Source organism: Halichoerus grypus, chromosome 7, assembly GCF_964656455.1.
Source record: "Halichoerus grypus chromosome 7, mHalGry1.hap1.1, whole genome shotgun sequence".
NCBI lineage: Eukaryota > Metazoa > Chordata > Mammalia > Carnivora > Phocidae > Halichoerus > Halichoerus grypus.
The window spans coordinates 26838092-26861929 of NC_135718.1; the positions used below are offsets into that span (position 1 = coordinate 26838092).

Below are 23838 nucleotides of genomic sequence, written 5' to 3' on the forward strand. Positions count from 1 at the left end.
ACCCACCCTGCCGGCCCGTTACCCTCCCGCCCGCTCCGGCTCCTGAGCAGCCAGCGGCCACCGGCTCCGGCAGCGGCGCAGAGCCACTCGGCACGGCGCGGCGCGGCGAGCTCGACATTCCACGGGACCCGCGGAGCCGCGTCCGGACCGCCGCCCGCCTCCCGCGCTCCAGCCTTCCTCGGCCGCCGCCGCCCTCGGCTCGTCCGTCGCGGCCGCCCGCGGGCCGGCGCGATCCCGCCGGGGTTCTCGGTGCTCCCCGGGCCGCGCGCCATGGGCAGCCCCCGCTCGGCGCTGAGCTGCCTGTGAGTACGGCCGCCGCCCCCGCGTCCCCGCCGGGCCCGCGCCGCCGCGCCCTCTCCGCTCACCCCGCGCCCTCTCTCTCCCGCCCGCTTTTGTCTCCCACAGGCTGTTGCACTTGCTGGTTCTCTGCCTCCAAGCCCAGGTAAGGCGCACTGCGCGGCGGCGGGGCCCGGGCGGGCCGGCGGGGGCCGCCGGTTGGCAAGGTCGGGCAGGGGCCCGAGGACCGACCCTGCGGCCAGCGCGGCAGGGCTGGAAGGAACCTTAGGAATCCAGCCCCGCACTTGCCCTAGGAGGGAGCTAGGGAACAGAGAGGGAGCGCCCCGCCTGAGGTCACACAGCCGGTGTGCGGCGAGGCTCGAACCCAAGGTTTCGGACTCCAGCGCTGTCTCCCGCGCATCCTAGCCAGGTTGGGGTGGATAGGGAGCTCGAGGGGCAGCCACACCTGGCTGCCGAGGAAGGGGGGAGCTGGGGCCTGGGAGCGTTCGTTGTCAGAAGTCCCGGTGACCGCCGCAGGGACTCTCTCCGCGGCTCTCTGGGGAGACTGGTGGCGGGTCTGGCCGAAAGATCAGGTGCCTAGGCTCTCTGCGCTCTCAACGTTTGCTCCGTAAATTTGTCTTTATAAATGTCAGGGGTCGGGCAGCGCTGTCTCCCTACTTACAAGCGCCCTGCTTTTCTAGGAAGGCGTGGTGGTGCGTGGGGGTTGGGGGGGGCGGCGGCGCTGGGCAGGGAGCTTGCTTCCCTGATCCTGGCCAGGAGTCCCAGGGTGTTTCCCAACAGGTAGGTCCAGATCGTTCCGGGATCATCCTTGCTAGGCTGGGTCTGCCCGACTGTCCTGGGTTGGGTGTTGTGGCCCGAGCTGGCATGTTGGGGGGACCACCCAGCCCCTGCCGGCGGCCTGGGGTAGTGGAGGCGCGTGCAGGGCGATGGGGGCCACTCGGGCCCCTGGGCAGAGTAGCATTATAATGGCGTGTTGTGTATTTTTCAATTTCCTAAAGGTAACTGTTCAGTCCTCACCTAATTTTACACAGCATGTGAGGGAGCAGAGCCTGGTGACGGATCAGCTCAGCCGCCGCCTCATCCGGACCTACCAGCTCTACAGCCGCACCAGCGGGAAGCACGTGCAGGTCCTGGCCAACAAGCGCATCAACGCCATGGCGGAAGACGGGGACCCCTTCGGTAAGGCGAGCTGCCCCGGGCACGGTGAGGGTAGACTGTGGAACATGCCCTCCTTCCCCTGGCTGGCCCGCCCGCCCCATCTGTGCTGGCCAGAGGCCTCTCCAGCTCAGAGGGAAGGAGTTGAGGCAAAAAAGCATCTTGGGGGTCAGCTGGAGAAGAGAGGGCTAGGAAAGGGACCCTGGGGAGTACTTGGCCCACAGGTACCCCTTTCCTGCCCAGCAAATGAATGAATCCAGGAGTCTCCCTCTCCACCTCCGCCATTCACACACCCCTCCCCAGCTGCAGGTGGAGACAGAGGGTTCTGCGGGAGGGGCCACAGGTTTAAGGGAAGCGCTTGAAAGAGGATATGTCACCAGGGTCCAGAAAAGGAGAGTTGGGAAAGAGAAAGGAGAAAAATCCCCACCCCACCCCCAGCCCTTCCAGCTTGTATAGGGGGTGCCACAAACCTTTAAATATTTTGATCAGAAGGGCCAATTGCGCATAGGCACTGGGCTTGGGAAGGGCCCTTTCCACTCCACTGACCCAGGAACCCAGGTGGTGGTCGGAACCGGGCTCCTGACTCCTCATGGGGTGGTGAGTCCAGGGAGCTACTGCAGGGCAGAGAGGCTGAGGACTGATTGATTTCTAAAACATTCAATATTCCTGCCTTGAAACCAGGCCAATTTCCAGAGTCCTGGACGTACCAAGAGAAAAGCAAGCCCTCTGGGCGGCTGGTGTTGTTTTTAGAGAGCGATTATTGTGAGTTTAAAAACCTTTAAATAATGACCAAGTTAAACAAGCATGAAAGGAGAGGGGAAGACTCTATTAAAATGTAATAAAAAGGTGAGGCATTTTAAGAGCTAAGAAGAAAAATGAAGAATGATATAAAACAGAAAAAGAACGAGCCTTTTTTCAGATGTGGAGTTTGAAAGGAGTTGCAAGTCTGTAAATGTTAAAAAAGAGGTTCAAGATTGTTCTCTATGAATCTCTGGAGAGACCCCCGCGTCTGGCAGAGCGATTAAAACTCTTCTTACTTTCACCTTTTTTAACATTTCCTGAATACTTTCTCCTCTTCTCGAGCCAGTTTGGGGGATCGAGTATGTCTCACTGCATTTTTTCTGCATCGACGTAGCTGACTTCCCTTCAAAGCTGGAGAAGGAGACATAATTTTCCCGGGATAAATCTGTCACTGGGGTGGAAGAATAGGTTTGAAAATGTTAAGCTTTCCAAAAGGCCGTTCGGGAAAGCTGCCGCAAACTGCGGCCCCAGCTCCCCAGCGCCATCCAGGAAGGGGAGTGGGGGCTCTCAGTGGAGAGGGTGGGGGGCGGCCTGCCCGGTGGCCGAGCTCCCCCGCTGGGCTGGCAGGGCCAGCCTGCCGTCCCTTTGTCCCTCCAAACTGGCTGCTTGCTGCCCTTCTCAGCTTCCAAGGAAAGGGAACGAATGCTTAGCTCCTCCTGGGTTCACTCCACTGGAGCAAATGGTCCAGCATCCTTGGGTTTTGGGGAGGGAAGAAGAGGCTACGCTGGCCATGGCGGAGCTCATCTTCAGACCTCAGAAGTCTGATGCCCACTTCTGTCCTTACAAGTGTAGGAAGCTTTCCAGGTTCCCTGATCCCTGCCTGCCAGGCAGGAGTGGGAGCTGGAGGGCCCAAGAGCAGAGGCGTAGGGTGTGCAGCTGGGACAGTATGAGTCTGGGGGAGAATAGCAGAGAGGTCCGAGTTGCTTCCCTGCAGGTCCCAGGAAGGAAGAGAGGGATTGTTCCAGCCCCGTCTGCCCCATTTGGCCGGAATCCTCAGAGTGGGATCCTCTCGCCCCTTCTCCCGTCAGTGTCCCTCCTGGCCCTAGCAGCAGTGACTCCTTGCTCTGGAAGGCAGATCAGGAGAGGGATGAGCAGACTGGCTGGGTCCAAGAGGAGGTGGGTGGGAGGGGAGGTGACAGCTGCATTTCCCTGGCTGACTTGGAGCCAGACTGGAGAGTTGGCCATTGGGTCCCAGCTCTGTGCTTATGTGAAGGGGTGGGGGGCAGTCACAGGCTGGGCAGTGAGGGCTGCCTTGCTGACCTTGGTGCCCATCTCCCCCCATTAATTCTGGGGACAAAGAAGGTGCTGCCTTGTTAGTGCAGGCTGGGAGACAGCTCTGGGAGTCCCAGAACTGCTTTCTCAAGGAGGGAAAAGGAGTAGAGAGGACAGGAGACCCAGCCCCTCCTGTCCTATTCCCAACAGCTAAGTCAGCCCTCATTCCCTTCTTGGGGACAGCCTCAAAGGGAGGAATTACACAGGGGCGAGACAGGGACCAGGACTTCTGTGGCAAGTTGGCTGTCTGAGGGAAGGGCACAGGGGAAGAAGGCACAGAATTCAGCTCCCTGTCTCATCAGCTTTCCAGACTGAGAGGCAAGCATGCCTGATTTTCTCCCCTCCTCACCCACAGAAAGTGTTTGGTCACTGGGGTGAGAAGCCCAGCTGTGATGGGGGTTGAGAGAGAAAAGACTATTTGAGTCATTGCTTTCTGGACACTGGGGCTGGGGACAGTGGTGACTGGGAAGCGTGGAGAAGAGCAGAAGCCTCCTGGCTGGGGTCTGAGGTTCTGGGGAAGCAGCTGGTTGTGCTCAGGCTGCGTGTGTAGGGAGAGTGGTCCGCATCCCTGTCAGAGCAGGGGTGGGGGGGGGGTGGCCAAGGCTGTGAGTTAGAACCCGAGGTGTCAGAAACGGGAGAGAGTGCTTTTAGGTTTCGCCTCAGAACTCATGTCACTGCTGCACCCCAGAAGTTTCTAGTGGTCTGTGAGGCATGTGCACATACTGCTTTGAGTTTGAAGGATTCCCAGAGATCTTCTGATGAGAGTAGAACTCTAGTCATGAAGCCTTGACATGGAAGTCAGTACTGTCCGGTTTTAGACGAGGGTCTGTTCAGTTTGATGGCTCCAAGATTCCTCTGCAGAACCCAGTTTGTGCTTCATGATCTTGTCCATCCCCCTGTGTACCGTCAGGTGAGGGACCTGAGGCCCAGGAAGGGGACGTGATCTTTCCCAATGTCGCACAGCATATCGGCAGCTGGGCTGGGGCTGGAGCCCACGTCTTGGGTACCTGCTCTTGGAGCAGTTGCTACTGGGATGTGACAGGTCTGAGGGTCAGCTGGGGTGAAGATGTGGTACAGTGGGGGTCAGGGCGCTTCCAATAACCATCCCCCCACCTTCCCTGACAGCAAAGCTCATTGTGGAGACAGATACCTTTGGGAGCCGTGTTCGAGTCCGAGGAGCTGAGACTGGCCTCTACATCTGCATGAATAAGAAGGGGAAGCTGATCGCCAAGGTGAGGCCCCAGAAGGAATGGAGGGTCCCTGGGGCCTGGGGAGGGGGCTGGGCTGGCAGAGCTCCTCCAGGATCCCAGAGAGACACAGGGCCACCTTGGGGTTACCTAATGACTGGGTGGGGGTGGGGGAGGTGAGAGAGAAGGAAACTGCTTGAGAGATGAAAAGCTATAAAGGCCAAGGAGGAAGAAGGAAGGCTAGGGAAGGGGCTGGTGGGGGGGTTGGTAAATTCCATATATCTTTTTAACAAATCGCCAAATTGCTTTGCTATTATGTCCAATTACATGGTACCAGCATTTGGAATGTTCAGTAAGCCGCAGGCCCAGCCCCTCAGCCGAGCTCTGAAATGGCCCCATTAGTCACGGCTCTTCTCCAGCCTCAAGCTCCCCGCTTCCTGGGCTCCGCGTCTCCCCGAAGGCCTCCCCTCCCCCATGGGGTGGCTGCCCTGGGGCCCCTGGGGTCCTGAGGGGCGGGTGGGGGGGATGTGTGGTGCAGCTGGGGAAACGGGTGCGAGCCGCTCGGCCAGACTGGTGGGCAGGAGGCCAGGGCAGGCAGGGTCTGGGCCCCCTCTCTGGCCCTCTGTGTTGGGGCCCAGCCCCTCCGGAGACAGCCATGTGTCACTGCTGCCCGGGAGGACAGGAAGTTGCCGGGTGGGCTGCGGCTTGTGAGGGATTAGAGAGCGGGTGCCCGGGCGGGGGTGGGGCTGTCGCTCGTGCCCACCCTGCCATCTGCTGGGGTGCCCACCTGCTGTCTGGGGCCGCCTGCCCTCTGCCTCTGCTGGGGTGGGGGTGGGGTGGGGGTGCGGCTCGGGCCGGAGCCCAGTAACGCCCGCGTCTGGCCCACTACCTGCAGAGCAACGGCAAGGGCAAGGACTGCGTGTTCACGGAGATCGTGCTGGAGAACAACTACACGGCCCTGCAGAACGCCAAGTACGAAGGCTGGTACATGGCCTTCACACGCAAGGGCCGGCCCCGCAAGGGCTCCAAGACGCGGCAGCACCAGCGCGAGGTCCACTTCATGAAGCGGCTGCCCCGCGGCCACCACACCACGGAGCAGAGCCTGCGCTTCGAGTTCCTCAACTACCCGCCCTTCACGCGCAGCCTGCGCGGCAGCCAGAGGACTTGGGCCCCGGAGCCCCGGTAGGCGCCGCCGCCCTCCCCGCCGCGCGGAGCCGCTGCTCGCGGGGGAGCACAGAGAAACTCCGGGAGCCGAGGTCCGCGCTGCTGAAGGCTGGGGAGGAGCTGGGGGAGCCCCGGGTTCTAGCCTTTGATAATTGTTTGCCGTTGGGTTTTTTGTTGTTGTTGTTGTTGTTTTGTTTTGTTTTGTTTTTTTAAACAAAAGAGAGGCTCTATTTTTGTATTCCATTTGGCTGTGGTGTCTGTCTTCTTCAGTTTCGGGAAGGCCGGTAGTGGCCTAGACTGGGATTCTGGCGGGGTTCCCTCCGGGTCGGGGGGCTTTTCCAGGCCCGCAGAGGTGCTCCTGAGATCCCGGCGCCTGCAGGACAAGCTGGCTGGGCAGCCGGGAGCCCACTCCCCCCCACACCCAGGCGGGGGCAGGGAGGAAAGGGTGGGGACTTAGAGCAGGTTTTTTAAGGCTGGGTGTGGGGAGGGGGTGGATGTGTATTAGTTGTTATTAAATGACTGAAATATTTATTTAACTTGCCTATTAAAAATGTGTGTTGGAGAGCAAGTCCTGTGGGGGTCGGCCCCTCCCCCTTCCCCAGCTGCCGGGGCGGCCCTAACCCTAACCAGTTCCCACTGGAGCCTCCCTCCAGCCTGACTTAGGACCTGTGCCTGTCATTGTTACGGAGGGGCTCTCCTGATGGGACAGAAGCAGGGAAAGGGGCAAGAAGAGGCTCTTAGCTGGTCCTGGGAGCTCTCAGACCAGGACCTCCTCGCTCCTTGGGGGAGTCATTGCCAACACTTCCCCTAGCCACCTCTAGGGCAGAAAAGAGGGCTCTGCTAGGACCAGAGCTGCTTTCATGGTTTCCGTGAATCTTTATTTTTATTTTTTTAATATTTTATTTCTTTATTTGTCGGGGGGGCGGGGAGTGGCAGGCAGAGGGAGAGGGAGAAGCAGGCCCCTGCTGAGTGAGGAGCCTGATGTGGGACTCGACCCCAGGACCCCGGGATCATGGCCTGAGTGGAAGGCAGATGCTTAACCGACTGAGCCGCCCAAGCGCCCCTCAATGAATCTTTAAAAAGTGCCTCTGTGTGTGTGTTTAGATCTGTGTGGAGGACAGGCTGGAGATGCCAGAGCTGGTGCTTTCTGAGTATCAGGCTCCAGCGGATGAAAGAAAAGCAGCTGCCAGGGCCCAAGGTGGGGTTACGCTGGAGGGCAGACCGCCAAGACCGGTGCTGGTGACTGAGACACGGAGCGGTGCTGACTTTTGAGGCTCTGGTAGAGAGCTGTGAGCGGAAGTTGCTGAGCTCAGGTGCTGCACCAGGGCCCAGGGACCATGGCCCTGGGAGAGGCTGCCGACCCTGGAGAGATGGGGCCCAGAGGGAGAGGAGCTGGGCAGGGGACCAGGAGGGAAGTTCACGGGTGGAGAGCAGGACTCAGACTCTGGCCCCGGAGGAGAAGCAACAGCTCATGGGTCAGAAGGACTGGCCCAAGATGGACCTGCTGTGGAGGAAGGAAGCCCAGGCCGCGCTAGGGCGATGATGGAGCAGGTCACGGTGTGGGCACAAGGGCTGGCCTGTGGTGGGCAGGGAGCTGTGTGTTTGGATGTGGACTGGAGAGCCAGGCATCACAGCACATCGAGGGACAGCCCAAGCCCAGAGGCAGCAGGTCTCCTGAGGGCAGAGCTGGCCCCATCTTCATAACTGAGGCCTCCCATTCTGGCCGTTTCTGCTGCCTTCTTTTGACAGCGCAGCTACCGGGCCAATCCAGAAACCTCTTCCCTCTGGGCCTCTGTTCCTCGGCACTTCCTTGGAGTGGGGGGCACCCCAAGGCTTCCTAACCACGTGGGCCTCTCAGAGCTGAAGCCGCAGGTTCCAGGGTCAGGCCATCCAGGTGGACCAGGAGCTCCATGACTCAAGGGGAAGCCTTGGAGGAGAGAGGCTGGGGATACCCTGGGCTCTGGCCATGCCACCTCCTCTGGCTTGCTATGGGGGTGAGGGGCTCTGGAGAGAGGAGGTGTCTCCCGGGCGCATAGACACCGGGGATGTGGGGAGGGGCTCTAGACATCTCTGTTCCAGCTCCCCCAGCTCTTAGTGCCTCCTCCTCTGCTCCATCCCCTCCCCTCCCCCTTTAATTAATTCTGGGTGAGCAGCCTGGCTTTATTGTGCAAGGAGCTCGGGTCTCACTGTGGGAAAAGTCACACCTTCTGAGCAGCTTCTGATGCCATGCAAATGAAGAGACCGTCCAGGAAACGCTTTCATCTGCACGGCCGCCTGTCCAGCCCCCAGCCCAGTAATTGCCCACATTTCATTTGTTTGAGAGCAATTCCTGGGGGAAGCCATAGGGTAGGAGGGAGTCTGGGGTGGGGGTGGAATGTCAGGCTCTCCCTGCCTGTGATCCTGGCCACGGAGCGGCGGCTGGTCACTGGCTAGGCCAAAGCCATTCCTGCAGCCCCCCGGGGCCAGGGACGCTCGAGGTCTCTGGCGTGGTGGATGGAACTGTGCCGTGGTGGCCGTGAGGGAGAAGCGGTGGGCTGTCCGCAGAGCCAGACCTGCCTTACAGAGAGGAGGGAGATGCCTGGTGGTGGTGGCTGGGGGCAGTGGAGAGGTGGCTGGGAGGTGGGAGTCCTCGAGGCTGCCCAGCGCTTTGGGAAGGGCTGACTTCTGGCAGGACCCCGGGCTGGGGACCCATGGGAGCAGAGCCCAGAGCGGTGGGGCCAGGCTGGGCTAGAGCACCCACCACCTTGTTTATCTTCGCCTTGCTGCCTCCACAGAGCCCTCGCTGATGGGGTTTTACAGCCACTCAAGCTGCAACTGGCCAAGAATCAATCATTACCGGCACTTAGTGGTTTGATAGTTAACAGCCTGAACTGAAGCCAAACTGGTTGTTAACTGTGATAACAACTGATTTCAAGGGGTTATTGCCGGCCCAATATGCTCAGTCCATTTATTTCGGGGAAAACAAGCAGGGAGCCGTGGCAAGGCCCAGAAAAGGGAGGAAGACTGGGCTCTTCTCAGCCAAAAGGTCTGCCACTCTGCCCTAGAGTGGACACTGGCTGTGAGGGCCCTGGGGGCCGCCTGAGGCCTGTGCCAGGCTTGACCTCCCAGGACTTCCTGAGGACCCGCCTGCAGGCCCAGGGGACCTACACAGAAGGCCTTCTCTTCAGTGCTTACCTCATCCTGATCCCCCCTCCTTTTTTTCTAGCAGTACTGCCCATGAGACCTTCACTGGGACCGACCCCCCATGAGGAGGAAGCAGACCTAGTGGCCAGGCCTCTGCTCGTCCCCACCCAGAGGGTGGGGCTGGACCCCCTCACTCATTTCTCCCTCCCCCAGGCCTCCCAGAACCCTGCCAACTCCAAACTAGAACCTTGTCTTCCATTTCAAGGCCAGCGAAGACTCCACCCAAGCCTTGATGAGGAAGAATGAGTGAGGGCTCTCTCCTCTCACTCCACCAGGTTCTTGTCCAACCCTTCCTTCTACCCTAGCTGAATGACAGAAGGGGAGGCTGTGCGTAAGCATCATTCTAGAATGCTGCTGCAGCGAAGGACCTTAGGAGTTCTTTAGCATCTATAGCTAGACAACCTAGGGCCCGCCCGGAAGACACATTTCTAGCTAGTACTAGAAATCAGGTGTTAATTTCCAGACCAAGGCTGCCTCTTGAGGATTGTAGGTCTTTCCCTAATTCCATTCATTCATTTGATATTTATTGAGTGCCTATCGTGGGCCAGGCTCTATTCTGGGTAGAGGGACAAGCAGGAAATGAGACAAAAGCCCTGTCATTATGGAGCTCATATTCTGGGGGCGGCGGGTGCAGAGCAAATGGTATATAGTATGGCAGACACTGAGAACCACATTGGGAAAAATGCAGAGAACGGAATGAGTGTAAAAGGAGGGTAGGGTTGTAGCAATTTTAAATAGGGTGCTCAGGGAAGGCTTCACTCAAATCTTAATGTTTAAGCAGCACCTGGCCAAGGTGAGGCTTTCAGGTATCTGGGGAGGGGCCATCCAGGTGGAGGGAAGAGCAAATGCAAAGCTTTCTGCATTTAGGGGAAGAGGAAGGAGGCCAGTGAGGTTGAAGCAAAGAAGGGAGGATAGGGGTGTGTTGGGGGGGAGGGGCGTGGAGAAGGCTAGAGGCTGAGGTGAGGCCAGAGAAATAGAAGGGGTGGTGGTGGAGGGCAGATCACATAGGGCCACTGAAAAGACTTTAGTTTTGATTCTGAATGAGATGGCAGACCATCGGGAGTCTTTGAGCAGTAGAGTGACATGCTCTGAATGAAGTTTTAACAAGATTACTTTGGCTGCTGTGTGGAGAACAGGCAGCCGGGGGCGGGGGGGGGGGGCAAGGGAGACCAGTTACGAAGTTATTGCAGTAATCTAGGCTAGAGATAATAGCGGATTGGAGGCAGTGAGAAGAGATTGGGATTTGGGGCAGTTTTTACAAGTGGGGATGGCAAGATTTGCTGATGGATTTGAATATGGGCTGTGAGAGAGAGGGGTTGAGGGGTCTCCAGGGGTTTTGGCCTGAGCCACTGAAAGGATGGAGGGGTCATTTGCTGACACAAAGAAGATTCCAGAAGGGGCAGATTTTGAGGGGAAGAGTAGGAGTTTAGTTTTAGATACATTACATCTCAGCTGACTAAAGAAATATGCAAGAGGAGACGGTGAGTGAGCAGTTGTGCATGAGTCTGGAATTCCGGGGAGGGGTCTAGTGTTGAAGATACAACTTTGGGAGTATTTGGCGCACAGGTGATTTTTTTTTTTTTTTAAGATTTTATTTATTTATTTGACAGACACAGTGAGAGAGGGAACACAAGCAGGGGGAGTGGGAGAGGGAGAAGCAGGCTTCCCACTGAGCAGGGAGCCTGATGTGGGGCTCGATCCCAGGACCCTGGGATCATGACCCGAGCCGAAGGCAGACGCTTAACGACTGAGCCACCCAGGCGCCCCGCACAGGTGATTTTTAAAGCAGGAGATGGAATGGGTTCCCTCTGGAGTGAGCATAGCTAGAGAAGAGAGGAGCCCCAAGCCTAAGCCCTGGCGCACTCCAAACATGCAGAGGTCAGGGCGGAGGGGGAGCCCAGGGAGGAGACTGAGAAAGTGTGGCCCGTGAGGTAGGTGGGAGGAAAACCAAGACAGTGTGGCATCCTGATGATATAGGACCAAGACAACAATTTCTGGGCCCGAAGATTTCAGTGTCCTACTCCCCAGCCAACACCAGGGCCAAAAGGAAGTAGCCGACAAGTAGGGTTGGTTTGACCTGGGAGTCTCCTGGGCTCTTCTTTCAGCCTCTCCCGGCCTCTCATCATGCTGCCTTTACCTCCAGAGCCTAACTCAACTCCAGTCCACTTACTCTTTGACTTCTCCACCACCCTCACCCTGCTCTAAGCCGTCATCAGCTCGTATCTGGCTTTATGGCAACAGCTCCTAACTGCGCTCCCTGATTCCTCTCGTATCCCTCGACAATCCTTTCTGTGCTCAGTAGTCAGAATTTACAAAACACAAATCTCATCTTTTCATTCCCACCTTATCTAGAATTGAACTCAGACTCCTTTCCGTGGCCCACACGGTCCCTGGCTTCCTCTGGCCCGGCTGTCCATCTAACCTTAGGGCTTAACCACTTAACCACTGGGGTCACACCTCCTTCCAGCTTCTCAAACCAGGCTGGCATCTGCCCCAGGGCCTTTGCACATGTTGTTCCCTCTGCTTGCAATGCTGTTCTTCTCAAACTTGCAGGACTGACTGCTCATTCTGTAGATCTCTGCTAGAACTCTTTGCTTTATTTCTTTATTATCTTTATCCCTATCTGATATTATCTTGTTTCTTATTTGCTTGCTTTTGGTCTGTCTGTCCCCCCCCCCCCCCCCAGGAGAGCAGGGACTTGACTTGCTCACTGATGCATATCTAGTGCCTGAACCAGTGCCTAGCATGTCGTGGGTTTTCAGTAAACGTTGGTGGGAGCAATCAACTGATAAAGTGCGAGGAGACTGGGAGGCTGTTGAATGGACATGCAGGCCGGGTGTTCTCTGTATCCAGGGTTGGGTCAGCCTTGAAATGCCTGAAGGTCAAGGAGACTTGAGGGTGGTCCTGGGATGGGTGACCCCTGGAGCCCATCCAGACATGCACAATCTTACTAAAAGGAGACCCAGGGCTGTCCGACACAGGCTCATCCCCAATTTCCTCAAGCTGGAATGCCTGTTTCCAAAACTTGGACAAACGAGCATCTAAGCAGGGCCTGGTGGGATGGATATACCAGAACCACCTCAAATTCTGCTTCCTTCCCTACCCCTGGATGTCCATAGTAACCAGGGGACTTCAAAGGAGGGAGTGAAGGGGAATTAAGAGCCAGAGAGTGGAGGAGAGATGAGGAGTAAGTAGCGAGACAGATGGGGAGTTGGCAGGGACTCTGGGGGATCCCCACGTCCCATGGAACTGTGGAGGGTTGGGCCAGTAAGGTCCTTTTGGTTGCCCTGCTTCCCCATCTGGGTCTCTTGCTGACCCTCAAGAGCTCACTGTCCATCTGGGCAGGCCCCAGAGCTGACCCTCATGCGTGACCCCCTCCTACTGGCTGGCAGATGCTGAGAAGGGCTCCGGCTCAGTCCTGCAGGCTGTCACCCACCTTTTTTTTTTATTATTTGACAGAGAGAGAGACAGCGAGAGAGGGAACACAAGCAGGAGGAGTGGGAGAGGGAGAAGCAGGCTTCCCGTGGAGCAGGGAGCCCGATGCGGGGCTCGATCCCAGGACCCTGAGATCATGACCTGAGCCGAAGGCAGACGCTTAACGACTGAGCCACCCAGGCACCCCCTGTCACCCCCCCTTAGCCCCTCTCTCTGGGAAAGGAGCTCAGGCTGCTGGACCAGTCTGGGAGCTGCATTTCTTCTCCCTTTCTTCCCAGGTTGTGGATGGTGGAGGGAGGACATGGTGAAGGGGAGAGTCAGGGCATTAGCCCACGCCAACCGACGTCTGTAGCTTTGCAGTGGGCGACGAAGGCCCCCAGTCATGAAGAATCAGCTGGGCCCTGGCTTGTGGCCTGGCTGGAGCTACTCAGAACAAGGGACCCAAACTGGACACTGCTGTGAGGAGGTAAGGAGAAGCCTGGACAGAGCTCTTCATGGCTTGCAGCTCCCACTCCCTCGAGCCCAGAGAACCAGAAAATGCCTGGGCCTGAGGCTTGGGAGTGGCAGAATAGCAAGCCCTCGAGGAGCCAGGGCACAGGGCTCTGAGGGGGACCTGCGACATTTAACATTTCAACTTGACAAACATCACCAACTCTTGCTACATCTTTCTTCACAGAGAAATGCCCCTGTCCCATCACAACCTATGCTGGGCCATTGCACGCCCTCCCACCTCATCGTCCTGCCCAGTCTCTCCCTGGGCTTTCTGGACACCCTCCCCTCCCTGCCTCCTGCAACCCTCAGTAATGAGGAACAAACTCATAAAACATTCATTGTGGGTAATACACCATGTAGGATCCGCCTGATCTCAGGTCTGATAGGAGAGCCGGCTCAGTGGGATGCTGGGTCTTTGGCTTCCGAGGGTTTGGGCTGACTTCCCCACCTTGGGCTCAAGTTCCAGCCACTTCCATTAAGCCAGGCCTGATCCTCCCTCGTAGAAGGGAGGGTGGGGGGGTCCTGGGGAGAGGTGTTAGCAGCCCAGGGAGGGAGAGGTGGCTTCTAGGGGTGCTCCTAAGTGAGGCATGACTGGCAGCTGGAAGACAAGGTGAGCTGTGACCAAAAGGCTGAAGCCAGAGGTGTGTGCTGAGAGCAGGGAGGGGAACAGGGTCAGAACCTAAGCACTCAGCGGTGTCTGGAATGGTTATTTTTGCCCCGGGGAGCCTGGTGAGGCAGGATTGTGTGAGGGACAGAAGGAATGGCCTTGGTGGTGGGCCTCCGTGTGGGGGCACTTCCATCACATCAGTGGGGCAGGTAGAGAGAGGGAAGAGAAGGGACCCTGATTGCCCATCCCCCGCTCCTGGCCAGGCCTAAGCAAATCAGGGATTTTGAAAAACGGCTACAGCAGCCCCCCGAGATCAGCTGGGGCTCCGTGTGACGTCAGGAGTCGGGGCTTCGGAGTCAGACAGAACTAACCTTGCATCCTGGCTCTGGAGCTCCCTAACTGTGTAAACTGCAAGCCACCTCACTGCTCCGAGCTGGAAGAATGGGAGGAGAGAGGAGTGAAGAGAACACGGAGGATCAGCATTCAAGGCTTTCTACCTTTCTTCCCAGCCAATGGCAAGATTTCCCTTTCCCCAGGGCCTTGAACTGACACGTGCCAAGCCTACCGGACCTCTCCTCTGTGCAGCACATTAAAGCAAGTATTAAGAGGCAACAGTGAGCAAATCAGATAGACCCCCGACTCCCAGAGCTTCCCTTCCAATGCAGATGGCCAGAGCTGGCCGGTCATTTCTGATGAGGTGTGGGAAAGGCTGAGACCGCTGAGGAGCAGGGAGTGTGCGAGGAGAGAGGGGTCCCGGGGAGGAGGGCACGTGGCTCAGAGTTGAGGCCATGCTGGCTGAGAGGCAGCCCGGTGGGAGCGGGGACCCCGGGCTGCTCCTGGTGGAATTCGGCTCAGCTCAGCTCGGCTCAGCTCAGCCCCGACTCGGTTCAGGGCACACCGGAGGTGGAGTTGCTGGAGATAAAGGGGTAGACAAAGCAAGGTCCCGGCCTTCAGGCTGCATCCCTTGCCTTGGGGTTCACAGACTAATGGCGTGGGCAAGATATGCATTAGCACCGCGCACTCCGCTTGGCTGGATCGTGAAAGGGAGCCCAGAGAAGATGAGTCAAGAGGAGCAGCTGTGGAATGCTCAGGGAAATTCATCTTTCCTGAAACTTAATTTCCTCATCGAGAAGGTAAAAGGTTTGAACCAGAGTATTTGTTTTCAAAAAAAAAAAAAAAAAAATTAGCAGCAGAACCTAATTTCCCGAGGAAAACCTGTACAGAAGTCTATTTCATAAAAGAGACGTATACAATATTTGCTTCAGTCAGCTGAGGGATTGGCGTCCCCTCAGTTTCTTCCTTCACGCCTGACATTTCAGCTGGGGCAGGCGGTGAAGGAGATGGAGGGTCCGAGCTCTTTAGGGTTCTCTGGGGCATTCAGGGGGAAGATGCTGGCAAGGACCCTCCAGGAGGAAGGGCCGGGTGGGCTCCAGACCTTCGGTCCAGGGCCGCCCCCTTGGCCCCGCCGCCGCGGCCGGGAAGGTGCCTCCAGGAGGAGCAGCTGAGCCCGCTCCCTCCTCAGAGCACCTGGACCAGCGGGGCTGTTCCCACAGCCTCTGAGAGGCTCCCGTCTCTTCCTGCACTGACCACTCACACCCAGGGATTATCCCAACCAGAAACTTCCATTTGGAACAAAGCTCCCAGGAATGAAACCTGAGCTGCCACTGAGAGGCTCCCAGGCTAACTGGGAAGTGGCTGGGAAAGGGAGGGAAAGCTTGCAAAGCACTGGGAGCCTCAGGGAGGCCATGAAACCTGAAGACAAATGACCAGCCAGTGGACTGGTGCTGTGGGGCTGCCGCTGCCTTCTGCAGGACCAGAGGTCGGGGCTGAGCCGAGTGGGAAACGGGGGGGAGTGCACCCCCAGGCTTTTCGAGGGGAGAGTAATTGGTGCACCTGTGGCTAGGGCCAATATCCCCTGTGAGGCCCTCAGGGCTGGCCTGCAGTCACTCAAGCTGCCCCCCTTCCCCTCTCCCCGCCAACCCCCTCCCAGCTGCTTCCACTTACTCCAGTGGGGCTGCTGGACCCGTCAGTGACAGGCCGCCAGCTCACCCAAGGGAGGGCAGAGAGGGTCACAGCCACAGTTACCATTTGTCAAGCGCCCATCAGATGGCAGGCGTGCTGCCTGTGTTATTTCTAACTCTCAGGACAGCCCTGCAAGTTGGGCACTACTAGCCCCATTTTACAGATGGGGAAACGGAGGCTAGACGCTGTAAGTAATCTGCCCCCAGAGATAGAGCTATTTAGTGGTTGACCTCGGATCTGAACCAAGGGCTTTTGGACTCAGAAGTACTAAAGCAACTTCTGCCACACCACACTCTTCAGTCTTAAACTCCCTCATTAGAGCCCAAGAACCTTAGTTGTTGTTTTTTTTTTTTTAAATAAACTCTCTCAGGGCAGCTGGGTGGCTCAGTTGGTTGAATGTCCGACTCTTGATTTCGGCTCAGGTCTGAGCGCAGGGTCATGGGATCGAGCCCTGTGCTGGGCTCCGAGCTGGGCATGGAGCCTGTTTAAGATTCTCTCTGGGGCGCCTGGGTGGCTCAGTCATTAAGCGTCTGCCTTCGGCTCAGGTCATGATCCCAGGGTCCTGGGATCGAGCCCCGCATCAGGCTCCCTGCTCCGCGGGAAGCCTGCTTCTCCCTCTCCCACTCCCCCTGCTTGTGTTCCCTCTCTCAATGTATGTCTCTCTCTGTCAAATAAATAAATAAAATCTTAAAAAAAAAAAAAAAAGAGTCTTTCTCTCCCCCCCTCTGCCCCCCCGCCCCAGTAAAATGAACTCTCTCTTCCCCTTCATGTCATGGTATGACACAAAGGAAGTGCTGTGAGTGGTCCTTTCTCTAGCTTGGGTCCTGTGGCCATGTGAAAGCGACTCACTTCTCTGGGGAGAGGTGTCCTCATTTGTAAAATAGGATTCATTATAGTGCCTAGTTAGAAGTGGGGGTGCCAAAGATAACACATGTACTTATTTTTTATTTTTTTAAAGATTTTATTTATTCACTTGAGACACAGAGATACAGAGAGAGCGAGCATGAGCAGGGAGAGAGGCAGAAGCAGGCTCCCCGCCGAGCCAGGAGCCCAATGTGGGGCTCGATCCCAGGACCCCGGGATCACGACCCGAGCCATCTGGGTTAACCATCTGAGCCACCCAGGCGCCCCACACATGGAAAGTACTTAGAAAGTGCTGGGCACAGAGGAAACACTCACTAAATGCTATCGTTCTTGTTGGAGGAGTTCCTTTCCCCCTTTGCCTGGGCAGCCCTGAGGAAGAAGCCCCGCAGCAGGCTGGGTGGATTATCCTCCACCCCTCCCAGCCTGCCTCTAGGGATTCCGATGTAGGTTAAAAGGCACCTCAGAGGGCTAAGGCCTTTCAGGCATTCTGGGAGCCAACAGGGAAACTTCTGCTCCCACCTGCAGAGCAGCTCCATGCCCTCCAGTGGCTGAGCCCCCAGATCTTCCACATAAATAAGGCACTTAGCTGAGCTACTACTAGTTTGCCCTGTGTGGTTCTGAACGCCGCTGCGAGTCCCAATCCAGCAAAACGCTCCGTTTCTGAGGATCCTGGGAATGAAGCCAACCGGGGCAAAGGGAAGGCAGTTGGACTGGGTCCCAGGAGCCCAGCTGTTGTCTAGGTGTGGGACTCCCTGTGGTACTGCCGAGTGGCAGACAGCTTTGGACTCTGAGAAGGAGTACGTTTGCCACGCTAAAGGCCAGGAGCGGAGCCAGAGGCTGTGGTCTTGCTGACTAGCCTTTCTCCTGCAGCCTCCCGAGCTCAGGCTTCCCTGATGACTGTCCCCTGGGCCAGCACAGAGGGCACCAAGGGCTGGTTCTACCCCACAGGTAGAGAGAGACCCTTGCTGGTCCCTGCTCAATTCCTCAACATCTGGGCATCTTCAAGGCCTGGCTTGTGGCTGCCGTTAGTGACTGGGCTTAGGCTAAGAAGTCAACTTTTTTTTTTTTAAGATTTTATTTATTTATTTGAGAGAGAGGGAGAGGGAGCACAAGTGGGGTGAGGGGCAGAGGAGAAGCAGACTCCCCGCTGAGCAGGGAACCCAATGAGGAGCTTGATCCCAGGCCCCTGGGATCATGACCTGAGCGGAAGCCAGATGCTTAACAGACTGAGCCACCCAGGCGCCCCCAGAAGTCCACTTTTGTGATGCCCGTGAGTGAGCCTGGGCAGGCAGCAGAAGGTGGCGACTTTGAGAATGGGTAGTGGGGCTGGCCAGGAGGGTGCCTCCCGGCTTGGGGACGGGCTCCATGTGGAATGTGGGGCTTAGAAATGCTTCTCTCTGCTGCGGTGCACTAAGCCCTCGGCTCCACTCCGCTTCTCATCTGCAGAGAGAGCCGTGGTTTTGTTCCTGTCCCCGGGGAGTTCACACTCTAGTAAGAGAAACTGTATATACAAATGATGGCTGGATGTCAAGTAGGCAATTACAAATGGGTGTGCTTTTCAATTTTATTCCAACTATTCAGTGCAGATGAGTCAGATAGTATCATTACCTTTTAAAGATAAGAAAATCAAGGCGTAAATGCAATATCAATATTGATACTGAGCCCATACTCATAAATGATTTAAGTTAAATGCTTAGGTACCAAGCGTGCAGTGTGTGTCTATGTGTGTGTGAGGGCTTGTGTGTGTGTGTGTCTGTAGTAGGTTCACATAAATACTCTTTAGTGAGCGCTTTATGTTTCAGGCACTGTGTTTATATACTTTATTTCAATTATTCCTTCTGTTGACCTAATAACTCTGTGTGTTAAGCATCAATATTCCAGATTTGCAGAGGAGGACCTTAGGGTTCAGCAGGGTGAAATAACGTCTCTAAACCACACAGCTGGCAGGTGGCTGAGCCAGGACTAGAAGCCGGATCTGCGGACTCTAGACTTCCCACTCTGCAAAGCATGCTGATGACTAATAATGCAGAGCAGAATGTCATGGAAAAGGTGACCTAAGACAGGTACCAGCTTGGTGCTAGGGAATTTCTAGGAGGGAAGAGTTCCCACCTGGTGGAAGGGAGGAAGCACTGAGGAACAGAGACCTACAGGCCCAAGGTCACACAGCCCGTTCATTAGGCGTTAGAGGTAAAATTCCGGTGTCTGGACTCCAAGGTCAATATTGGTTTTGAATGCTACCGACAACAAGAACTTTGAGAGGAACTCACCTCAGCCCTGTTTTGTTAAAGAAAAAATTCCGCAGTCTTTGCAAGTCCCTCAAAACCTGTGTGAAATTTGGCTGACCTGAAAGCTCATAGCAGAGTGGAGAGGAATCTGACCCTCCTTTCTGGTGGGTCGGGATCCACTGCCCTGCCCCAAGGATTGGGACTCATTTGCACTCTTCCCACTATAGAGTAGCCAGAACAAAAATTTCTAAACAAAGCCAAGGACTCTTTCAAGTCACCTGCATGCTAAAAAATCTCCACTCCTTCCCCATGCCCACTGGATAAAATTCAAATTCCTGAACATGAGGCCCTTCACAATCTGGCCACAACTTTCCCAGCTTCTCTCCTTCCACTTTTGTGGGAGATTCTAGTGATACAGATCTTTTTACTGTTCCCCAAATACTCCATGCTCTTCCATGCATTTGTCTTTTCATGTACTGTTCCCTCTACCTAGACGATCCTCTACCCCCCTTTCAAAATCTAAATTGTCTCCTCCCCATTGTGTCTCCCAGGCAATCCTCTGTGGTGTGGTCTCATACATTATTCTGTTTATAACACCGAGTTACGACAATTTATTGAGAACTATAATTCTTCATGTGGTCTTGGAATATAGCAGGTGCTTCATTAATTTTGGTGAATGAATGAATGAAGTCCCATCTGCTGGCTTAGTGCTTGGTCTTGCCATTATGGGGCAAATAAGAGGGCTGCAGACATGACCAACCATCTCTAGAGTCTGGGATCCTTCAAACACCAGAAGCAGTTTTAGAAAGGAAAATAAAAACAATAGCTAGCATTTATTAAGTGCTTACTATCTACCGTGGACTATGCTAAGTCCTTCATACGTCTCATCTCATTTTAGCCTTATGACGATGATACTCTAGTAGCTTGTTATCCCTAGGAGGATTTTATCCCCTAAATAAGTGGTTATTCTCATTTTACAATTGGAGAAACTGAGGTTTGGAAAAGTGAAGGAACATTTTCCCTCCAGTTACGCAGCCAGGATTTAAATCCAGAGCTGCCGGCCTTTAAAACCCAAGTTCTTAACTTCCAAGCTTTTCCGCCTCTGACTCCTCCAAGTGTGAACTTTTACTGTATGAAGGGGGTACCGGATCCCATTGCTCCTCCTGTCTACTTAGAAACGCCACTGGCATGAGGGTTCTGAGCTGCGTGGCATAGGGACCAGGGTTACACAGGTGGCTGTAAGGGATCAGAAGCTCCAGCCTGATGTCTGTGCTCAGAGAGACCTTGACATGCGCCCTCGGGGGGGGGGGTCACTAATCATTTAGTTATGACTGCTCCCACTATCCCTGGGATGGCCTAGGCTGACAGCTAAAGCAAAAAATTAGAAAACAAAACAAAACAAAAAACCGATTTAGGATTGACTGGGGTTTCCCTCTTCAGGTTATAGGCACTTTGTTAGAAAAATAAAACCCCTCAATGGAAGCTCAAAAGGACTTCACTTCGAGGACTGAATCTGGGTTCTAGCCTGGCTTTTGTTACTAACCAGCTGTGTGACCTTGGTCAAGGGGTTTAACCTTATAAGCCTTCATGAGTGTGCAGAAAAATGGGCAAGAACACAATGCACTTAGGGAGGAAAGATCCAGATGACATCCAGAGAATGGGAGTCAGAGTTGGAGTATAGGTCCCCCCTGGGAAAGAAGCTCTAGAGCTATTGGTGCTGGTGTCCCAAGGTGTGCTGGACATGAGAGGCCGTTTACCAGCAGGAACCATGGGGAATGGGAGAGAAAACCAAAGACAAAGAAGGCATTCCTTTTTCCTCAAGTGGGGCCATCACAGTCCCTCTGGAAAGTCAAGCTGTGGGTGGGCATCTAGAAAATCCCAAGCTTCAGGAAGGACTAACTCCCCTTCTTCGGGCCTCCCGGTACCCAAAACATTCTTCTGTCTCAAATGCACTTCCTCGGCAACCTGCTCAGTAGCCAGTGAACTGGAGTGAAGGAAACTTGACTTCTTCGTCTCTGTTCCGCAGCCCCTATGCTGACTGCCTGGCACAGTAGGTACCTCGTCGGATTAGTGAATGAACGGATGAATGGATAAATCCCAGGTGAGTAAGAAGAGGTTCAATGTCACAGAGTAAACTTTTATTATTTATTTATTTATTTTAAAGATTTCATTTATTTTTTGACAGAGAGAGAGACAGCGAGAGAGGGAACACAAGCAGGGGGAGTGGGAGAGGGAGAAGCAGGCTTCCCACTGAGCAGGGAGCCCGATGCGGGGCTCGATCCCAGGACCCCGGGACCATGACCTGAGCCGAAGGCAGATGCTTAAGACTGAGCCACCCAGGCACCCCGCAGGGTAAACTTTTAACGTTCATTACAAAAGAGGAGTTACATTCAAGAAGAAATAGAATCTCAAATGGCTTGGGGGATTTAGGAGCGAGGAACACCAATCCACATGGTCCCTGGGACCACTAGTGGCCACAGAATCCTTGCCTGGGTAGACTCTAGGCCATATGTCCTCATTTATACATATTTCCCAGAGTAATTATTAATACTTCAAGGGTGTCCTGATCCTGGCTTGGATGACAAACTTTCTTTTTTTTTTAAAAGATTTTATTTATTTATTTGACAGAGAGGCACAGCGAGAGAGGGAACACAAGCAGGGGGAGTGGGAGAGGGAGAAGCAGGCTTCCCGCAGAGCGAGGAGCCCAATGCGGGGCTTGATCCCAGGACCCTGAGATCATGACCTGAGCCGAAGGCAGACGCTTAACGACTGAGCCACCCAGGCGCCCCGACAAACTTTCTTTTTTAAGTGGCATTTCCCCCCATCTTTTCCTTTTTCTTTTTCGTTGAGATTCACATAGCACAAACTTTTCCCCTTTAAATTGTACAATTCAGTGGTTTTCAGTATATCATTGTCACTGTCTAATTCCAGAACATTTTTATCATGCCTGTTAACAGTCACTCTCCATCCCCTCTCCTCCCAGACCCTGGAAACTACTAATCTCCTTTCTGTCCCCATGGATTTACCTATTCTGGACATTTCATATGTTTGGATTCATATAATATGTGGCCTTTTGTGTCAGCTTCTTTTACTTAGCATAATGTTTTCAAGGTGCATCCATGTTGTAACATGAATTAGTACTTGGACAATAAATTATTTGGCCACTATACATATAGCTGTTGGTATTGTAGCTGTTGCATTGTGGATGCTCCCCTGGGGTCAAAGAGGAACTGAGGTGGTGGAGGAGTCTGGCTAAGATTCTCTTGCTGGAGGAGCCGTTCTTTGACTCAAGGCAAAGAAACCCTGATGGGGGATAAAAGAGAGACACAACCTCATTTAGGATGTTAGACTCTTGAGTTGGCATTTTTATTGGCTTTGAGGTCCTTGACTCCCTGACAGTAGTTATAGAGAAATGACTACAGTCTAATCTATAGCCAGCTTTTTGGACAAAAGCAGAACTTAGTGAAATAAAAAATGAACCAGGTGGGGCACCTGGGTGGCTCAGTCATTAAGCATCTGCCTTCGGCTCAGGTCATGATCCCAGGGTCCTGGGATCAAGTCCCACGTCGGGCTCCCTGCTCAGCGGGAAGCCTGCTTCTCCCTCTCCCACTCTCCCAGCTTGTGTTCCCTCTCTCGCTGTCTCTCTCTATCAAACAAATAAATAAAATCTTAAAAAAAAATGAATCAGGGGAGCAATGAACAATAGGCTCTAGACTTGAGAGCTTGCTCAGCCACTGGCTTTGCGTGGTATCGACTCAGTCCCCCCATTTCTCGTCTCTGCAAAATGAGCACAGTGACAGTAAGGAAAACCCCAACGCTATTAGGTTTTAAGACATTTCCCAGAATCTTCTAGTGGGTTTTCGGGGCTGTTATGTAGATGTATAATGCTAAGATCCACACACTCAGGGCAGGCTGGACCTTTTGAAAAGAATATATAGCTCACAGAAATAAGTCAAACAGAGAAAGACATGTATCATATGACCTCACTGATATGAGGAATTCTTAATCTCAGGAAACAAACTGAGGGTTGCTGGAGTGGGGGGTGGGGTGGGAGGGATAGGGTGACTGGGTGATGGACACTGGGGAGGGTATGTGCTCTGGTAAGCGCTGTGAATTGTGCAAGACTGTTGAATCTCAGATCTGTACCTCTGAAACAAATAATGCAATATATGTTAAGAAAGAAAAAAAGAAGAAGAAGAATGTAGCAGGAGGGGAAGAATGAAGGGGGGGAAATCGGAGGGGGAGAAGAACCATGAGAGACGATGGACTCTGAAAAACAAACTGAGGGTTCTAGAGGGGAGGGGGGTGGGAGGATGGGTTAGCCTGGTGATGGGTATTGAGGAGGGCACGTTCTGCATGGAGCACTGGGTGTTATGCACAAACAATGAATCATGGAACACTATATCTAAAACTAATGATGTAATGTATGGGGATTAACATAACAATAAAAAAATTAAAAAAAAAAAGAATATATAGCTCACAGAACTGTCTGTGGTTTTGAGCAGTCCAATCATTTGGGTAGTTTGTGTGCTAGGCAGTTAGGCCCAACTAGTTTGGGAATCTCTCACACTCTTTTAATGGCACAGGGTTAATGATGAGGAAATGTTATGGATGTTCCTGCAGATACATGTCTACGGTCTCACTTCCTCTACAGCATTGAGTTACTGGGGCCAAGGGCCAATTTTAATACGATTCTGTCTCTTCTGCACTACCCAACACAGGGTCCTACACACATAGGGGCCCCGTGTGTCCTGGAAGGAAAGCAAGGGAAGGCTAAGCAAGTAATATTTGTTAGTGTGTGGAAGTACTTCCTCGTCTTTGGGAGACTGATTCGCAATCTGCCCAAGACTCGGGGGTCAGGGTGAGGGGCCCTGTAGTTCCACCTGAGGTGCCGATCAGAAACCATCACGAGGGGCCACTGGTCTACCTAGCAGGAGGCAGGCCACCGAGCAGCAAGGGCTGTGAGTTGGCAGAACCAGGGAGGCTGTCCTCAGGGGAAAACTGAGGAGAGCAGGGCATGCGAGCCAGGCCTGCTGCGCTGAAAGCAGCAGACGGGTAATTTCCAAATGACCATTTCAAAGGAAGGTTGAATTTCTCTGAGATAAGAGGGAGAGCAGAGAGCATGCCTATATCT

General features: G+C 54.4%; 1 protein-coding gene across 2 annotated transcripts; it reads left to right on the forward strand.

Annotated features, from left to right (window-relative positions):
- The first annotated feature begins 270 nt into the window (after positions 1-270).
- Positions 271-6111, forward strand: FGF8 (fibroblast growth factor 8). 2 transcript variants are annotated; one of them, XM_036086196.2, is made up of 5 exons: positions 271-302; positions 406-442; positions 1296-1476; positions 4651-4757; positions 5608-6111. In XM_036086196.2, the coding sequence occupies exons 1-5, from the start codon at positions 271-273 to the stop codon at positions 5896-5898; spliced, it is 648 nt and encodes a 215-aa protein (XP_035942089.2). In that variant the 3' UTR covers positions 5899-6111. The 2 variants fall into 2 exon arrangements, with proteins under 2 accessions (XP_035942089.2, XP_077932972.1); XM_078076846.1 differs by having other exon boundaries at positions 1329-1476.
- The last annotated feature ends 17727 nt before the right edge of the window (positions 6112-23838 follow it).

Coding starts and splice junctions, on each gene's coding strand:
- FGF8 (XM_036086196.2), top strand. CDS start 271: ATGGGCAGCCCCCGCTCGGCGCTGAGCTGCCT. Junction 443..1,295: donor TTCTCTGCCTCCAAGCCCAG/GTAAGGCGCACT, acceptor AATTTCCTAAAG/GTAACTGTTCAGTCCTCACC. Junction 1,477..4,650: donor GGAAGACGGGGACCCCTTCG/GTAAGGCGAGCT, acceptor CTTCCCTGACAG/CAAAGCTCATTGTGGAGACA.